General features: G+C 37.5%; 2 protein-coding genes across 3 annotated transcripts; both read right to left on the reverse strand.

The window, feature by feature from the left end:
• Positions 1-1,406: 1,406 nt before the first annotated feature.
• On the reverse strand, positions 1,407-13,101 carry LOC149742971 (proprotein convertase subtilisin/kexin type 4-like). Of its 2 annotated transcripts, none has more exons than XM_089872713.1 (16): positions 12,733-13,101; positions 12,433-12,537; positions 10,620-10,730; positions 9,836-9,964; positions 9,473-9,638; positions 9,115-9,287; positions 7,988-8,200; positions 7,688-7,788; positions 6,769-6,872; positions 6,215-6,381; positions 5,801-5,946; positions 5,492-5,616; positions 4,754-4,869; positions 4,617-4,680; positions 4,092-4,145; positions 1,407-3,113 (listed from the first exon to the last, which is right to left on the reverse strand). In XM_089872713.1, the coding sequence occupies exons 1-16, from the start codon at positions 12,958-12,960 to the stop codon at positions 2,461-2,463; spliced, it is 2,655 nt and encodes an 884-aa protein (XP_089728839.1). In that variant the 5' UTR covers positions 12,961-13,101; the 3' UTR covers positions 1,407-2,460. The 2 variants fall into 2 exon arrangements, with proteins under 2 accessions (XP_089728839.1, XP_089728832.1); XM_089872706.1 differs by having other exon boundaries at positions 5,450-5,616.
• Positions 13,102-14,463: 1,362 nt separating this feature from the next.
• On the reverse strand, positions 14,464-19,760 carry LOC149742972 (furin-like). The gene is made up of 13 exons (XM_089872865.1): positions 19,271-19,760; positions 18,708-18,812; positions 18,391-18,498; positions 18,065-18,193; positions 17,685-17,850; positions 17,127-17,299; positions 16,744-16,956; positions 16,338-16,438; positions 16,092-16,195; positions 15,768-15,934; positions 15,452-15,597; positions 15,144-15,265; positions 14,464-14,954 (listed from the first exon to the last, which is right to left on the reverse strand). Exons 1-13 carry the CDS (start codon positions 19,466-19,468, stop codon positions 14,818-14,820), a joined length of 1,869 nt encoding a protein of 622 aa, XP_089728991.1. The 5' UTR covers positions 19,469-19,760; the 3' UTR covers positions 14,464-14,817.
• Positions 19,761-19,899: the final 139 nt, after the last annotated feature.

Consider the following 19,899-nt stretch of genomic DNA (forward strand, 5'->3'; position numbering starts at 1 on the left):
GCAGAAGCTGTACATCCTCACAGGGAAGTGTTCCCATGAAGAAATTATTTCTGCTCCAACCTTTCTCTCATATAACAACTAAATATTACAACAAACCACGCGACACGTCACTTTCAAACATCCACACGGTCAGTTATTTTGTCTGCGTCTACGTGACCAGCTGATCGTATAAGTTTGTATTGTCCGTCGACGTCATACTGATGACGTATTTACGTAATCTGTTTATGCACTACTCGGGTTACTGAAGATATCTTTCAATCTCTTATAGGCTATTTTATACTTTTTCAGAAAAATAGCACTTTTTAAAACTATTGTACATCTAAAAAGAATAAATCGTAGCCTGCGCTTCGTAACAAACCTCAAAAACAGCTGAATAAACCTGTTAATACTGTCGTACACATTTTTGGGCACTTTATACAAATCTGCCGTCCTAAATCTATAACGAGCTGCATTGCTTAGTCGGAACCGTTTCCTAATCGGTAGCTCAGACGAATTTAGGACGTACGGTAGAGACGAATTTAGACATAAGGCCCTTCGGGATATTCACCGGCTTCTTTGTTTAATCATTAATGTGTTTGGAACATTGAAGGTTGCACATGACCGAGCTGTCGTCATAATATTTGAACAGTTAGGTTCGAATGATTTCAGCAAAGATACAAGTTGACTAGGCTTATACGGCAAAATAAATCGACTTCAGCTTAATGACACCGGATACTTCCTAAAATGAACTGGACTAACCTCAACGTTCGCAGACGAAGCGACTGAGTAATCGTTTCTTTCTTTATCCTTCTCACTTCGTGCCCTCGTTATCGGTTTGCTATGTCTGGCCAAGCGAAGCGTTGCGGCAATTTGTCCGGTGTAGAGAAATTACCTCCCACAGGCTGCAAGAAATGTAGCCCTGCTATTTCAACGAAAATTGTTGGACCATTCTGCTAACTGTAAAAATAAACCCTAAGGTGTTTGTGACTTTATTGACTGTTCATATACATGAATTACGTCTAAACCTAGCAACCTAATTCAATTATTGAGAAAACACACTATTAACTTAACCGGTGACGAACGTCCCACATTCTTAAATGATAGGGCAACAACAATAAATCCTAACTTAGTTGCGTATGTTAGACTACCTACACGCTTGAGCATGACAAAACCAAGTGACGTGGGAAGAACAAAGTGCTACCGTACACAGAAAACCGTTCCCAGCAGATCAGAAAACACCTTTAGAAATAGGATCAGTGGAGCGTGTAATAAAACACGGCAATGGAAAAGTTCGTCAATCGGTAAACACTGATTGGAACACAAGCATGGCGCCCTTTATAACTTACAAAAGGTATGTTAAACTAAAGTTATAGAGGGCGCCATGAACACAAGCCAAATTTACCACTGGATCCAGAAATCAAAGCAAATCGTGAAATAAAGTGTGTATTTCGAAGCGGCTTGCACGAGGTGAAAGACAGTAATTGATCGATATAACAACGTGTAATTCGTGCTGAACAGAAACGTTTGGATTGTAATGTAGTTTTAAAAAAACACTTCACCCACCTAAACTCGGGTATTAATAAGCATAATAAAATGTACTGGTCGTGGTATCTATTTATATTTTTCGTGATATCTATTTATATTTGTTGTATGTATAGCTTAGTGCTTAAAAATGATGGTGTTGCTTTTAAAATTTTATTTTTAATTGTTTGTTTGTCGTTCTTGTTAATTAGCGATCAAGCACTCCAGTACATAACAGTAAGACAGAGTTAAGCTTATGTACAAATGGAAATTGAAAAAATGATTGAAATTCATCTAGGTCAAAACTACAGCACAATAAAACATTACATTGAATGGGTCTGTTAAAAAACGCCTTTAAATTCTGTTACCGGGTAAGTGCGTGGGTGACTGCAGTAAACGTCAGCGAGGAACATTCAAACTACCTTCGCAGTTTGGCTGTGAACGCCAACTGCATATAACAGGTACTATATGTGTAAGGCAACTGGGGTACAAGAACGAAAATAAATAGGCGACGATTGTGGCCGTGGAAAAAAAAACGTGGTTTTGTTAAGCGAGAAATACATGTGCGAACGGTATATATATATCACAATGCATAGTGCTGCATGTCAGCGTAGGTGCTTGGAATTAGCGAAAAATATTTTACCACACCCAACATTTCGCATCGTTGTAGATACGTCAAGGTACATTTGTAAAAACCCAACCCGTGGTGATGGTTACTGCGCAAGTAGCTCGACAGTTGTAGGCAGTTCGCCGAAGTACACTTTAGGGGTTTGTTCGTATACTCGCCGATTTAAAACTAAGTCCGCGAAGAAAGAGCGCTGTTAGCTAATATTGCACGAGAAATAAACAACAAACGTGTGTCTGTGGTATTTGAACGGGTTTTAAATTCCCAACTGTTGGGAAACGGCGTAGTGTGTTGTGGATTAACGATAGGAAGGTTTGCTGCAAATGTGCTTCACGTTACTGCGTGCCGTTTAATTTTGAACTCGTATAACCGTTCAGTTGAATCCTCGAGTAACCGTTTTGATGAACGTTCGGTTCGTCCTTAGTTGTGCGCGTTGTAACAGGTGGTATCTCATCTTCGTCGTGATATTCCTCAAGGTCTTGCAGCGCCCCGTCTCCCGAAGGTAGGTATTTGTACTGTGTCTTGGAGCCCTTTAAGCAGTTGGATATCGGACGAGTGCGGGATTGGCAAACTATAAACACTCCAATAAAGGCTATCACTGCCATTGGAATAGCCAGGAACATGTAGTTTGAACCTGTGTTTATGGAGGCAGGAGTATTGTGTTGGTGAGCAGGGTCTCCAACACCTTTGTCTATACACGCATTGTCGGAAAGTCGGAACTGTGCTCCAGCCACACACTGAACGCAATCGCTAGTTTTAGCACCGTTGCACTTGTGGCAGAGCGAGGCGCACGGTCGGCAGACATAGCCAGAAAATCGTTCCTCGTCTTCGAAACTCGATTCCTCGCTGATCTCCTCCGGGGTGATGACTCCGCGCGGTTTCGTCACCACAGATACTTCAACACGTTCTTCCGCTTCGTAATCACCGGGAGGACACGCACTGAGACAAGCATGGGTCACAGGGTTGAGGTACGAGCCCCTCGCGCAGACTGTTGTGTCGCCGATAAATAAAGTCGAGGTTCCAACAGTAACGACAGCCAGGTGCCAGTCACCCAATATAAAATGAATAAGCAGCACATACAAACCACAGTTGAGTAAAGTCACGTGTCCACAGGGTATGACGTCATAATTTCGTGTCGAATACGTCATTAGGAGCATCGTGGTCGTCGTCGGAGAGAAGTCGATGAAGGAGAAAAGCCAAAAACAAACACATTACTATATGGGAGTTAGATTGCACTGTTAGTGAGCCACCGACCGTTTCTGGGATGACGTGATTCAGAATATAAATGTATCGCATACCTACATTCTACACACCGAAGATTACAACATAGTCATGCCAGTTGTACACACCATTGCATGCATGGATGACGACAGCCGATAGCTCAGTTTCACCAGCAACTGACAAACCAGGAAGCGATTCTTCGGGGCAATTAAGCATTGCAAGCGCCATCACCATGTGTTACACCGGTTATTATTATAACATATACGCGCATACGTTCACAGAGATTCTGTGGGAGGGTGGCTTTCTAACAGTGATTAGGATGATATTATGAATATTGTACAGTTCCAGCATTTAAAAAAAATATTACGCAATTATTAAAAAAATGTTACGCAATTATCAAATTTATTATCATACTCATATAATCCTTAATGTGACTTCACCGTTATAAAAAAAAATGCAAGTTAATATTTTAACATGGTTATACTACTCAAGTTTTGGGGTTATTGACCAAATCGGATAAATTGAAACGCTTTATCATAAAATTTACATGCATATTGAATAAAATTGAATTGTTATATTATTAGTCCAATATTTGCTTGTGGAAATAAGTTATTGAACTGGTAAAGTTGACAACAAATAATGACAACAGACGTGCAATTAGCGGCAGAAAAATAAGTCATTACTTCAAAACATAAATGACATTGATGAAAGCAAACATATATTATATAGACGATGTATTACGTACCCGTGCAACCTTTGCCGGACGAAAGGGGGGTCTTGCAGTTTCTTAATCCCTGAGCTGTGGATTAATTTTTAAAATTTATTAAACGAGAAAGCAATGGCCGCATGTGAATATTGCGGTGGCTTTGAAAGGTTGTATAGTGTGGCGTGGGGAAGACGGGACAGCTATAGGGCATAATAGAAAAAGCCCCTGGTCGGGTTTTAAACAATTAACAACGGTCTATGGAAGTTGTGATGATGCGATTTTTTGATACTTTGAATGTTTCTTGTTTACTACCAAACAGGATGAGAAACTTGAGTGAAAACTTGACCCACCTTCCCCCACCCTACTATATTATACAAACAATAATAATTTTTTTTAACATTTAACAATCACAAAACAATAACCGAAGTAATAAATAAAAGGTAAAAACGCTTTTTTTACAAATAAAATGGTCACGAAATAAGGTGCCGATACCGTATGAAATTCTAGAGTTATGTTTTGTATATCAGTTTAACAACCTATAAGCGAAGTTAATGAACATCGCACCTGCTATGGTGGTCGTGGTGGTTTTAATGGTGGTTGGTGGTGGGAGGGTCGTCGAGCCTTCAACCTGGACAACAATGGAGTGTTAATTAAAGAAATGCCCTGTTAATATACAAGGGTATAGGATGTGTGTTATTTACCGGAGCTTCAAGAGTGGTTGTTGTTGTTGTTGATGATGATGATACTGGTGCTGTTGAATGTTGCCAGTCGCGTTCACTGGTTCCATACAGTACAAGATTGAATAAGGATAATGTGCCTGCAAGTATATGGGTTATACAAGTGGTTTGTTACAAGGAAGATTAGTGGAAATTTTGTTTATAGTACAAATGATAACGCTTTCATATGGATGTATATGAATATAAATTATATATAAATATATGTAAATGACACCACTTTAGTAAAAAGTATTTAAGAATGAAGAAAAATAAATAAATTAAACCAAGAAAAAAGGTATGCGGTAATTTACGTTAACGATGGTCTATTAGTCGTTTCTTATTTGAAATCCAACTATTTTTTTTGCTTTTGGTGGAACCTTTTGTATTAATATCCTAGTATATATGTATTGATTTATATGCATCGACTACCATGCATTTACCAATTACTGTGTGTCTGCACAGCGTGACAAATACGATTGAAATTTTGTCAAATTAGAGTCAAGACATTCATCGTTCGATACCAGCTGTTGGATCGAAACTGATTTGACAGAAATAGACGTAATCTTAGGTAAGATGTAAATGCGATTTTATAAATATAAATAATTGCGTCTTTTGTGCCTGTTAAGGTTTACCGTCTCTCGAGCACCGGATTCAACTGAAGCCCACCATTAACTCTTATACCTTCGTAGTGCTCAATAGGGGGCGCTCCCGGTCGAAACACACCTGATACTGGTCGTTGATTGCGGTCACGTATCTCCAGTGTCCAAGTACCACGCGGGTCTTCGTCCCACGAGTGTGTCGTCATAAAAGCCCATTTAGTGAATCCTCTAGCAGAGATATCATTCCGTCTGTAAAGCAAATATAAGACATATACAGTATAAGCATGTTATATTTAATATCTCTTTAATTCTGCACGGGTGAGTCCGGAGTTGGCCTATTACCCCCAAATAATTTAAATCTGTTCTGAATTTAAATTTTCAGCCCCTGTTTAAAGCATTTATAAAAGCACAATGTGGCCCCCTTTCTCTTTACCTCGGTTCCAAGAGTTGTGAGGTAGTACCCATAGGTGATGTAAGCAGGATTGTAAGGTCGCCTCTGCGTTCGTTCCGCAGTGTTAACTCGGCTTGTACGTGTTCCAGTCTCTCAACTGCCTCGCCATTCGGGCAACCGACAAGCACCTATAATGTGAGGTATGATACTCAGCAGCCCGCGGGCGTAATTATCATTTGTAAGCTGACGTATTCCGGTACAGTGACTTTGTATGTAAGTCACGTTGGATAATCTACTATTCCGCAATACGTTAGTAAATAAACGAAAAAGTGACGTTTATTGAACGAAAAAATGAATTCTTATGAAAATCCCGAAATTCGAATTTCGGCAAAATTACCAAAACAAGCGAAAACGGATTTGGATTCTGGTTTTTCGGATTTTTGTGTCTCAACTTACCTCAACATTTACTCGAAGTGGTTCAGTAGATCTCAGGATCCTTGGTGTTTCTTCAGGTGAGATGACTGATATGTTGCAACGGTTTTGTTGTGGAACATTAGTCCAATTCCTTGCTAACGTCACCATGCCGTAAGCGTCCATTAGGCCATAACCGAAAGCGTGACTCACTGCGCGTGAAAAGAGAGTTAGAAAATCATGTTAACGTGTGTTTAAACGGTTGAGCTAATGTGTTGTATTAAAACAACTACCTTTAAGCCACGCTGCGTTGCGCAATAGAATGGTTGGTAATATATACTTTGAATATTGTTTTGGCCGAAGTCGTATTTCCTAAACTGTTACAGCATAAGCAACTTGTGAAAATTAACATAACTACAGTTAGTCGAGTTACAGCAGTTATAAATAAGGTAGAGTTATAAAATTGTTCGAGTCCACACACAATCCACAGTCACAATGCGAACTTACCACACATACGAAGATTAGCAATTGCCCACAATTACAGTGCACAATAAACCACCTAAAACATGACAGTCGAAAACTAACAAGATTTATCTCACCTCTCCTTCCAACTCCATTCTGCTGCCAGTCATCCACACTTAAACCATCAGGTTTAGCAGTTCTTACAACCAGATGCTGCATATCTCTCCATGTTAAATTTGGACTGTAGGACGGAGTTGGCATTAAAAATTCACGAAAATAAACCTTGTTTCGTACAAAGCTGGTTAGGTTGTAAACCCTCAAAGACACAATCGCACAAAATTGTTCCATTACGTCATTTTCATCCAGTTTTAGGATAACTACATTTTCATTATTAATGTATTCAAAATACAGCTGCAATTTAGATTACCATAAACCCGAAATACCACTTTTCAATACAGCCGACGCTTAATATTGTAAGTCGTAAGTGGATGTACGCTATAATAGCCATCGTTATAGCAGTTGTGTTTAAAAACCAATATTGGAATTCAAAAAGTAAACGTCATTAAGAAGATGCTGGTATAGAACGGTCGGTCGGGGGCACGTCACTTAATTATGCAAGGGTGGGCACGCTGAGGCACTCGGAGAAAAATAGCATTAATTTTTGATCAACGCTAAGTTGAACGTCGCCGCTAATAAGACGGTTGTCGGGGAAACAGATGGGTGTACACATACAGACGACGAATGATTGATTAGGACCAAAACAATGTGCGAAGCGGCACAAACTTAATTTAAAAAGGAAGTGGGGAAATTGGACAGCAGCTAAAATGATGGCTGTTTGCTTTAAGATTAAAATATCTTTGTAAGGGCTCGAATGATGAAGTAGGTATTTAAACCGATTGGAATTGGAATTGGAATCGTTGTGTTGAAATTAAAATCGATGGTCACTTTGGAAATGAAATAGGGATTATGCATTTGCGGTTTATGGTGTTGGTCTGGTCATATTTCAGTAAGATAATGGCGAAATTTTTATCCGATTGGAAATTTTGGTATACTCACTTCGCTTCAAGCGCAAGTGCGCATATTCCTGCAGCCAGAGGGGCGGAGGCGGATGTACCGGTGTGAGTGTTCGTGCATCCGTGCCGGAGATCCGTTGTTATCTAGATTGGTGTGCTTGGCATTAAGAACGGACACAATAATAATGTGGACAAGCGGGTTAAGAAATTGGGCGCGTGGAACGAGACGAACGCGATAACAGAGCATTAATAATGCATTGGGCGCGCTGCGCTGCGGGATCATATCCTATACGCGTGGACAAGATGCTTCATTATCTTCCACCGCAGAAAAACAGCTACTTACGATTTGTTTGTCACCAGAACGACCACTGCTGTATGTCGCAGCCAATGTGGAGGAGCATGCCTCTGAATACCAAGGTCTTGTGCCTCTTTGAGTAGTGCTGCTTATAGATAAGGTGTAGATACTATCCGTGTAACCATCGCAGTTACAGTTGTCCTGGTGTCTTCCACCGTTGCCCGATGCCCACACAAAGATAGAACCTTTACCTTCTCGGCCCTGGATAAATGGATAGTTGCTTAAACATGCACGGTTGGTACAGTACAGCTAAGCATAAAATAAAAGAAAAATTACCATTCAGTTCCTGGAACAGGCATTGTATGTTATACCGAGCGCGGACGTTGGATTATGCTTGGTCCGAAACAACGACACAATACACAACTCTATATACGGAGATGACTCATCAGTTTCAGCGACGTCAGTTTTAATTGCGTCATCAAAGTTTCGTTTACTTACAAGTAATAATGTGTGGTATTAAATCGAGAATGAAGTAACGGGTCGTTAAACGGGTTTATAGGAAATACTAAACCGTACAATCGTTGGTCGTACCATTTTGTATATTTTAACGACCGAGCTCGGGCTTTATACGAATGACACGAATAGCACAGCAACTAAATAACTACATTATACATCATCCCACGTTAATACAGTGGTCTACAATTCAAAGACCGTGTGACGTTCCATCGGGCAATGGATTATCCAGGATTAACAACATACGAAGACCAACGCTATCCACATGCTCATTAAAATTTCAGCATGCGAAGTTTCAAATTACACGAGACGATAACCGTCCTTGCGGATAAGAAAGATAAGATGCGAAAAGGTTTTAATTTAGAATCTAGGAGGTCGTACCCGCCCAAGTACATGCTATGGAACTTTTTATACGTAAACGGTATACGGGTATATTACACTTTTTTTTCTTAAAAATATTTTCTTGTATTAATTTGCGTATACCGAGGTTTAAAAACGGCATATATCAAGATAAATGACACCGAACAAGCGCAAAATACCGGTATAAAGGTAACGCAGAGAAAAATAAAGTACGGATACGGAAGCTGTAGTAGGCCAAAAGAGCACATTCGATTAATGAAAACATCCACTATTATGTCAAATAATACACGGGAAAACTTTACCTGATTTACACCATGTTCGAATGCCAACTTCGCCATTTTAGCTGGACCATCCACGGTCTTGCCGTCGTCGTCAGGACCCCACGAGGCGCTGTAAATATCGACGTGTTCCGGTCTTAACCCGATTGATGCGGATTCCACCGCATCGGTTACCTCACCGTCCAACATGCGAACCCCTGTGTTTAAACAAAACGTTTCCGTTTAAAATTTTATGCATCGTATGAGTCGAATTCATTCGATTTACTTTTTAGTTGCTAATGATTTACCAGGGTTCCATGACCAATTAATGTGCATGTAAAAGCATACAGTACATTCAAATAGTGACATTATAGTTACCGTGTCCACACATAACATGCATTACCTCCGATTTTCGCATTAAAAGCTATTCCAATAGCGCACACCCCATTGTTGGCAACAGCGGCTACTTCACCAGCACACCGAGTCCCGTGTCTGTTTTCATTAGATGGATTGAGCCGCGGGGCCGGGTCGTCATCGTGGCTGTTGATGTCACTTGACGCTAACGGGTCCTGGGAAATCAACGGCTATTAAAGAAAGGTTATTCCAGCCAGTAATTGCTTGTTCCGCACAGGCCTCTACACGGAGTGTCCTAATTAAACGAATATGAATAGACTTCTATAGGTTCATATCCCGCACGATTTCCGTAGGCTACATCGGGCTTATTACAGCATTTGCATGCAGGAAGGTTATACGAAGGCTAACTCACGTAGTTTGCATGAAGATCTGGGTGACTATGTTCGATCCCGTCGTCCAAGATAGTCACTGATACATCCTTGCCGCTGTATCCTTCATTCCAAGCTTCCACCACTCTCATGCTAGGTATCGTTGTTGGCACCTTATAATTGATAACAACATAACCTACTTTGTCATTTTTTGATTTAACATCCCAAACTAGGTGACACAATTTGAATTAACTTAAAAGGGTGACTTTAAGCTATGTCTAGTGTAGTATTTGTGTGTTCGTTACGTGTCGGGCGCAGTCATGTAACTGCGGTGGACTAAATTACATACTACAGGCCACAAGTTAAGATAGCAAACCATGTTGCCACGGGAATATTACACGCTCATGGCGATTATTTTGATGCAGATTATAATGACATTAAAAAACTGGCATCGCTAGTTAAAGTATGTTTTCTATCAACACTTCACCCTAGAGCGGTTGTAAAAGGAAAACAAAGTTTTGTTTTGACCCTAAACCGCGCGGTGACAATGATAACGATCGTGACGTCATAATGGTCCCTGGTTTGTCGGCAGGAATGGGGATTTGTCGTTGCGGTGAAGAGATGTGTAAACTAGGAACTGGTAGCGTTAAAAGGTGCGGCGTGTTTACAGTTTATTAAAGTTGTGTATCGTGTGCTAAGGTAATTTCTTTCTCATTAAGTCGGCATTAAGCAGAGTGGAATCGATGTAATGCAGAGATTTACATAACTACAGCTTAAGCATATGCATACACACAGTGGTTTGAACAAGTATTTAACAACATTACATACCAGGTACCACATCTGGGACCATTCGGGGTCATTTGGACCAGTATTCGGATCGAAATCGATAAGATCTCGTTTTACACGCCGCTTCGAACGTTGTTGCTCTGCCCACGTCACCTGTCAATCAAAAGATAATGCATAAGTCGATAAGACGGAATCAAGCATTTGTGGAACGACGTCGCGTGTCCGCCAATTGTATTGGTGACAGATCAGTTACCACAAAGGACAATCAAACCTTTTATTAAACCGGTATAACATTTTGAATCACAGCAATCATATTTGTTTCTAAAGTAGATATTTATGTAAAATGTAATCTGAAAATATATTTTAAAACATAACTAAAGCTGCTTCGTGTAAAATCCTGTAGACCAACCTTGATAATTACGAATTATGCGACGCATTGGCCCGTTACAAAACACGATTTAACAGTGAATAAAAAAAACTAAGCCCGCTTTAGGAAGATCATTAAATGAAGCAAAATGCACGCAGGTTCTGAGCAAACGCACGAGTTCATGTTTGTTTAACTAAGCGTGATATTTCGATCACGAACTTTTCAGACGTGAGAGAACACACCGGAGTTTTAAAACAATACAGATACCGGTCGGCCACAGGTATTCAAATAAACGTAGCTTACTTTATATGACACGCCGTTTCCGAAATGATTTACCACACACACAGACAAAGTATTATGTTCCTACTATAGCCACGGAAACGATTTAAAAATTAAAAAGCGCTGACGACCGTCCGTTATTTTTAAAAATAGATTTTCTAATCTATCTTTGACAAGAAGACCTGATACATCTTGGAAGCTACGCACGGTGTATTGATTATGAAGTGTGCGTCCCTGTGCTGTCTCATTGCAAACCCGCAGAACTGTATGACTTTATTTCAAGTTTCAAATGCTTGATATGAAAATGGATTATTACGCATTTGATGTTTATTAAGATTAACCCTAAGGGTGGCAATGTACCAAAGTATTAGCACATCACATGTGCTGGGAAATACTTTTAATCAACTTCCTTCTACAAGTGGAGATGTGTATGTCAAAAAATAGTTTCTGATAACCTAGTCGAAAACGTGAGGTAATTAAAACATGGCATATATATATGGTAAAACTCATGTATGTTTACAAACTGTTTTTTCTTATTTTATCAGTGTGCTTGTTCTATATACATATTGGTATCCAACCATTTATAGCTTTGGATTTATTTTTACTAACAAAGAAATATCTTTTTGCTTTAAACTTTGAACGTTTTTAATTAACAATGTTAGGGCTACATGTTTATACTCGTCAGCAATTTTCACTTAAGTGTAAAGTTGTTAACCTTAATGTTTATTGAATGTCATGTTTGTTTATTATCAATTACGATAAGCTGGTAAGGAGAAACGAATCCTTTGATTTCTATGGAGTTGAAATTGACTCGCAAGTAACATTGTCATGGAGTGAGGTTCTATTACCAATTTTTGGGAGTCCACAATGAACAAAACAATGTATTATGTAGGAAGGTGGAAACCAAAGACTAATAAAATCTTTCAACAGTAGAAATGGTGGGGCAGTGTACCTAACAAATTACATTCAAGGAACATTTATGTGGTGTTTCAATCATTACCTTAATAATGAATTTTATGGAAAAAGCAAAATAATCAGAAAATGTAATGGAACATCTATTAACACTATGTATAACGGTATCACTGATGTCTGTTCAAAGCTGGAATTCCAAAAATGGTTTTACTTAAATTGATCAAAATGTCGACAAGTTTAGAAAATTTGGTTTTATTTGCACTAATGCTATTTATTGCCTAGACATAGTTAGTGCACCTTTTCATTTGTTAGAAGATTTTGATGATGTTCATACGAAGAATCCAACGATCTCTTTTTTAACTTTGGATGAGAGAAGCGATAAAAATCTTTGCTCTTCATTATCTGTGTAATGGTTTGTAAGTTTAGTAATAATTCTACAAACTAACAGAAAAGCCTGAAATATAAAATACGTACCAACTACCAATATAACCTAGATTGAAAACCATGCATGAGTTACAAAGTTTAATGTTTTGCAAGACTTTCTGTTCCGAAAATATAGTTGTATTTATATTTATTATACATCTGTAATAAACTTACCAGTCCATGGTTAATGAAGCCATGTGCAGCTGCAACTTCATCAGCCACATCATTCCCACCATATATCTCAACAGCCCATTCATTTAAATACACATCTGGCTTTGTGTTTGTGGCATTGCTTCTACAGCATAAGATGAGAAGAACCACATACAGTGGCCCAGTTTTCAAAGTCCTTATTATAGAGTTGTGAATATTAAGATTCCATGTCCGGAGTAATGAAAAGTTCATTCTTGAATCTAAACTTTGTATAAGGCAGTAGCCTACACCTTTACTTGATGCAGCTTAAAATGCAAGCCTTAGTACGGATATATCACTGTAGTGTTGATGTCACTAATACATTTTTATGTCTTTTTATATGTCCTTATAGCTATAGAATATAAAAATTATTATTTACTTTATAAAGTATAAGGAAACTTGTATGTGAACTTTAATAATCAAGAAATTATATTACAACATTTTTCAATCCTTATTTTAGTACTAAAAGAAAATTCCTAAACTTAAAATAGGCTAATGAGAAGAAAAAGAAACAACAACTGACAAAAACGCACGCAATGTAAAAATACAAAATTCTCAAAAGCGTGGTTTCTATTCCCAATAGACCCACATATTCATTTGAGTATTTAAAATTAAACGGGGCATTAAAATCTAAATTACATTCATTGGACTGATGAGAAAACGGTTACTTAAAATAATAATAACACATTCATACAGGTTGACAGGCTAAAGTGTAACAAATATTATTTAAATGACAAAAACACTCAGAGCCCATATAGAAGAGAAAGGCAACAACAAACTAAAGCCAATGAGTAAATAATTAAGATGGCAATAAAACCAATATAAATCCCAATCATTGTACTATACACACTTATAACTACCCAACAATTATAACAGAACAACCATAAACACAATGTGGTACACTGGTACACCCATTTGAATACTCCGCATAAATTTGAGGATTCTCCAGTTCTTCATAGATAAATAAGAACTAAACTTTGAGCAAACCACGAAATATGACACAGCTAGTAATCAACAACAGCTCCTACCACTACTGAGAATTTCTAGTTAACCTGTGGACGATGAAAGAATGAATGGACAATAACGACTTTGGAGTTTTACCACCAACAGCAGCAAAGCGCTTGTGACGTCATTCGGTTCTGAGAAAAGAGCGTTTGCTTCTGTTGCGTTCAATATGACGCAGTTTATACAGAGAATATAGTAGGTATACATATTACGAAACAAACTATTCACATTCACAACAGTTTCATGTACTCTACATTACTTAGTTTCTGTATACAAAACCGACATCTATATATAAATCGCGACGGTGCTGTAACCTAGAATCGTGAATAACTTGCTCGAGGCAGTTTTTCGCAATTCTGCATCAAAATACGAGTTAGATTTTTTTCTTCTAGCTATTTTCTTACATCGATTCTACTGAAACGTGTTTGTCGCTCTTAAGCGCCCGTTTGTTACAAACAAAATGGATAATTTCATACGGTTTAAAGGCATTCTCATATTCCATTCTATTCATTCATTCAATTTAGGGTATTCACCCCTAGAATTTAGTCGCAACAAGCAGGTTTCGAGAGCCCACTTTCGTGTTGTAACACATAAATATGCTTTGCATAAAGTATGGTTTTATCTTTAGACAAGCTGTATGACTCTCGCGGGACAAGCAAGCGTTAATATTTAAGTGCAAATAATATTGTAACACAAAACTGCAAAGAAATGCACCAGCAATACATGTTTTTCATTTATACAAGTTTTTACTCCTAAAACACTAGATCACGAAACATAACTTTTTGTCACTCTATAACCTTGGATATATATGTATAGCAAGTGCAGAGATATACTAAAAATATTTCAGAAAATAACTACATTGAGTAAACACAAAAATAAAAAAAGTTTAAAAAAAGAAAATATATATATTTGTTAGTACCACTGACAGTGGTGGTTGGTTGTAATATTTGATATACACATAAAATATTGTCAGAAACTCATTTATATTAGGCCCATAAACAGTAGTTAATTCGATGATAATAGGATAGACCCACTACCCACTCCAATAAACAAGACTTGTTGATTTTACACTCTTGTTTGTGTTTCAGTATATATTGTGGCGTTATTTGTTGTAGGTTCAGTTGTTGTAGCAAAGGTGGGGGGTTGTGACCAGTCACTTTCACTTGTTCCATACAATACAAGATTGAATAAAGATAGTGTGCCTGTAAGTTGTGAAGTGGATGGGTTATATTATGTACTAAACTGAAGTATAAATGCTACTCAAAACTGTAGGTTAAATTAGGAATACAGTACTCAAAAATAGTAATACATGACAGGGTAAATGGATACAGAAAACAATTAACTTATTTTGACATGTTCTAACTCAGAGGGAGTTATTGATTAAAACACACCTAAGTTTTGTGATTTGCGTTGTCGTATCTCCAGTATCCACAGTCCATGAGGATCCTCATCCCAAGAGTGTGTTGTCATGAATGCCCATTTAGTGAATCCTTCAGATGAGCTGTCGTACAATCTATATTCAAATAAGGTGATTATTAATCTAAAGGGTTAAGTCAATTCAGTGTGGTATTAAAGAGTCACACATACAATGCTGCATTTAACCTTTACAACGCATGGTGCACAGGTATTTATATATGAATATTACACTTCTTTTGCACATATAAAAGTCAAGCAGGAATGTGGTCCCTTTTCTTCTCACCTCGGTTCCAAGAGTTGTGAAGTAGTACCCATAGGTGATGTAAGCAGGATTGTAAAGTCGCCTCTGCGTTCGTTCCGCAGTGTTAACTCAGCTTGTACGTGTTCTAGTCTCTCAACTGGTTGCCCAACTGTACAGTCGCTTGTTACCTATGCAATGACATGACATTCACACTGAAGTTAACACAATAAGGACTATAATTTAAAATCATTGTTATTATACCAATATTACTGTACCACAATAAGCTTCACCATTAAAAATATAATTTTGACACAAAAACTGGCATCGCTCTACTTTATTTCCTCACATATATTTTTACCTGAAAAGAAACCTTTAGTGACCGGGTAGATTTAAGGAACTTTGGACTTTCTTCAGCTGAGATGACAGTAATGTTGCACTGCTTTTGATCTGGTGCAGTGGTCCAGTTCCTTGCTAACTGGACCATAGCATGAGCATCCAGGAGACCATACCCAAAAGAGTTGCACACTACACATAAATAAAATAAATGGTAAAGTATATAATTTTTTTCTTAAGCAACACATCAGAAAACAAAAAAATTATTTGCTTAATAATGAACCTAGGTCAGTTCTTCAAGCCATTGAATAATCACATCGCACATATAAAAAAAGTAAACACCTCTAACCTTTCCGTCCGGCTCCATTTTGTATCCAGCCACTGGTGTGTAAACCATCAGGTTTTGCCGTTCTTACCACAATGTGCTGCATGTCTCTCCATGTTAGATTGGGACTAAAAAATGCAAATTTTAATCACGATGGTTACTGCACCTTACGTGGTCTGTTACTTGATCAGCGTGACAAAGCATAGAAATTTAAAACCATGGATATTTCATACCTATTTGCCCTGCATCCCAATTTTGCATTATACTCACTTTGATTCAAGTACAAGTGCACAAATTGCAGCAGCCAACGGTGCAGAAGCTGATGTACCAGTGTGGCTTTCCGTGCAACCATGGTTCAGGTCTGTGGTAACCTAGTTATAGCGATCGGTATTACACAATACTTTTAAAAAAACAAAATGTGCAAAAAAAATCTGCCCGCCTACATAGTATACTGTATTTAACACATTAAACAATGAAGTTCTGGATGTTTGAAACTATGAATTTACTTGCATTTTAACACTGTTACCAGACGTTTGTTTAATGTGACAAAAAAGTTAAAAAAGTGACCCCTATGCACATAGGTGACCAATACCCTTAGCAGGTATAAAATAGTCAATGCAAGAAAAACCAAAACTGATCTGTCTGTGTTCTTTATTATACATGTAGTACTACTTACAATATTTTCATGCTGCCAACTACCACTGCTGTATGTAGTAGCGAATGTGGATGAGCATGCCTCTGAATACCATGGAATAGTGCCATGTTCAGTAGCACTGCTTATAGATAAAGTGTAGATGCTGCTGGCGTAACCGTCACAGTTACAATTGTCCTGGTATCTTCCACCGTTGCCTGATGCCCACACAAAGATAGAACCTTTACCATTACGCCCCTGGAACAAACAAAAATCAAAGATAAAATATAAAATTTAATTTAATTTAAAGATTACCTAATGCCATTTAACAATGATAAAAGTAACCGTTAAAAGGTCAAATAAAAGCACATGTATAACACAAATAGTAAAAATGCATCAATGTTTTGTGTAATGATCGTTTCCAATACCTTGTTCACGCCCTGTTTCAATGCAATATATGCCAATTTAGCTGGCCCATCAACAGTCTTTCCATCATCATCAGGACCCCATGAAGAGCTATAAATATCAATTATATTATTTTCGTGTGAAAGTGAAAGTCCTTCCACAATATCTGTTACATCTCCATCCAACATCCGGACTCCTGAAAAAATGGAACACAATTAACTCTACTACTCTTTACCCTATACAGTATACAGGAAACAGCATAGTATTCTATTATAGGTGGATGAGGTTTTTGAAGCGCCTAGGCCAAGGTTCCAGACTTACAGCACGGTAACATACATTTACAACACTATAAACCTTTTGTTCATCATTAATGGTGGCATCATTTGCAGGCATCTTCAGTTAATATTTGTGTGGCTAATGAAACGTTTTACTTGAATTTTTTGTTTATTAAAATACATTTAGTCTACTGGTCTAAAAAAGTAAGTCCAAACTTTTTATTTCTGTCACATAACAAAGAAATGTTTATAAATAGTACAAAACACAGCTGTTTATATAACAATGCTTTTCATAACAAGCATTACCTCCAATTTTTGCATCGAAAGCTATTCCAATAGAGCACACCCCATTGTTGGCAACAGCGGCTACTTCACCAGCACACCGAGTCCCGTGTCTGTTTTCATTAGTCCAAGTAGCCCGTGGCATTGGATCGCTGTCATGGTCATTCATGTCATATGAAGCAGATGCATCCTAGATATAACAAGAAATAACATCTTTAATTCTTTATGTAAATTGTTTGTTTAGAAACTACTGTTTTTAATGAAAATTGCTTGTTTAGAAATAACATCATTTGCTTCTATGCAAACTGCCCCTTCATACAAACATCATTGTTTTTGTACAAATTGCTTGTTCGGAAATAACATTATCTGTTTTTATGCCAATTGTTTGCTAACAATTAACTTACATAGTTTGCATGGAGATCTGGATGGGTGTGTTCAATCCCATCATCCAAGATTGACACTGACACACCCTTACCAGTGTAGCCTAGTTTCCAAGCTTCCACCACACCCATGTTCGGGTCCTGGCTTGGTGCCTGGAACACAAATACAGTTAACCTGTGTTTATCATAAATAAAATAGATCATATAGTGTGGACCATATGCAATAAATTAAACATAACCTTAATTTAGTAAGATCCTAAATTAATTAAATAAATTCCGTTGTTAAGCAACTCTACTGAACCAAACACAGTAGAATATTGGGGTATTTAATAACATCACGGAATACATACCAGGTACCACATCCGAGACCACTTAGGATCATTTGGACCAGTATTTGGATCGAAGTCAAGATCTCGCTTTACACGCCTCTTTGCATTCTGTTGCTTTGCCCATGTCACCTGTCAATAAAACGAAATGCTTACGTCTATCATATCTCATATGACAAAGCAATAATTACATGGAGGCAAAAAAAGTGTATCATGCGTTGGTAAAAGAAAAAGATATTTCAGACAATCAGGTAATTTCACAACATCTAGTTTCGTTGAAAAAAATACAACATAAATAGTGGTTGATTGTAACAAGGACCTGTTGTCAAGTGACAGTGCACCTTTTTATTTGTAAGAAGATTTTGAAGATGTTCATATGAAGAATCCAATGATCTTTTCTTTAACTTTGGATGAGAAAAGCGATAAAAATCTTTGCTCTTTATTATCTGTAAATTTTTAAATCTTACTGAAAATAATTTATGATTAAGTCAACTAGTTTTTGTCCAATACAATTGGCATATACACAAATATACTTATATATATATATAATAAACAAAACGTGCAGATTGATGAATGCTTGAAGGATGCTCTACATGAGTCATACCTTATTAGTGTGTTCATTTCCCATAGTTTATTTTATTTAAGTACCCGTATTTATACGCATGTGATGAGTGTCTGTGCACTTTATTTGTTTCATGCTATATTTCTTTAAATGTTCTTTTAACTGTTTTTTAAAAATTGAAATTTTAAAACTGTCTGCTCAATTTTAAAGCGATTAATTAAAAGGACTTGCAGGTTGTAGTGCAGTCGTAATTTTAAAAGATATAGCGTACTTCATGATTTAAGTTTAAATAAGAATATTTAACCTATGTACTTTATAATTGAAATTTAAAACAAGACTTACCAGTCCATGGTTAACGAAGCCATGTGCAGCTGCAACTTCATCAGCCACATCATTCCCACCATATATCTCAACAGCCCATTCATTTAAATACACATCTGACTTTGTGTTTGTGGCATTGCTTCTACAGCATACGATGAGAAGAACCACAAATAATGGACCTGCTTTTAAACACTGGGTAATAGACTTGCAAAACCCCATTTATATCTGTTTAATTTCTTTATATATAGACCAGCTCTAACAATACAAACACTGCAGCATTGTTGAATCACTGGTGCCACTGATGCATCATATGCAATCTTATATGCTTTTACAAGGTCTTAGAAAAAAGAAAAACAGAGAGAGCTTTATATTGCTAGCAGCTTGAAGAAGTGGTAAGTAGTTTCATTATTGGTACACTATACTTACTAACAAAATAAATTGGCTAACAGGCAACAGCTGACAAAAGAATGATAAAAATACACACCAAAACAAAATGACTTTCTATATAGAGTAATAACTTACAATGTCACAAATATAAAATCTTTATCAGTGTGCCACTTTACTGTTGCAGCATGTTTGCAGCAATAAACCTTTTCCCTTACTTCTGCATTACCTCATAGTAATTTGACCTGGGGTCAAGTCAAGACAGG

Source organism: Ciona robusta, chromosome 1 (assembly GCF_009617815.1).
Source record: "Ciona robusta chromosome 1, ASM961781v2".
NCBI classification, from domain to species: Eukaryota; Metazoa; Chordata; class Ascidiacea; order Phlebobranchia; family Cionidae; genus Ciona; species Ciona robusta.

Bases quoted from the DNA above. Each gene is read 5' to 3' on its own strand.
- LOC149742971 (XM_089872706.1), bottom strand. From the start codon at position 12,960: ATGAACTTTTCATTACTCCGGACATGGAATCTTAATATTCACAACTCT. The intron at 9,288-9,472 runs GTAATGCATGTT...GTTTAAACACAG, and splicing joins TTTTAATGCGAAAATCGGAG to GGGTTCGCATGTTGGACGGT. The intron at 6,873-7,687 runs GTGAGTATACCA...TCCGTCCTACAG, and splicing joins GCACTTGCGCTTGAAGCGAA to TCCAAATTTAACATGGAGAG.
- LOC149742972 (XM_089872865.1), bottom strand. From the start codon at position 19,468: ATGGGGTTTTGCAAGTCTATTACCCAGTGTTTAAAAGCAGGTCCATTA. The intron at 18,499-18,707 runs GTGCACTGTCAC...TTTTATTGACAG, and splicing joins ATCTTCTTACAAATAAAAAG to GTGACATGGGCAAAGCAACA. The intron at 15,266-15,451 runs GTGAGAAGAAAA...ATTTGAATATAG, and splicing joins TCACAACTCTTGGAACCGAG to ATTGTACGACAGCTCATCTG.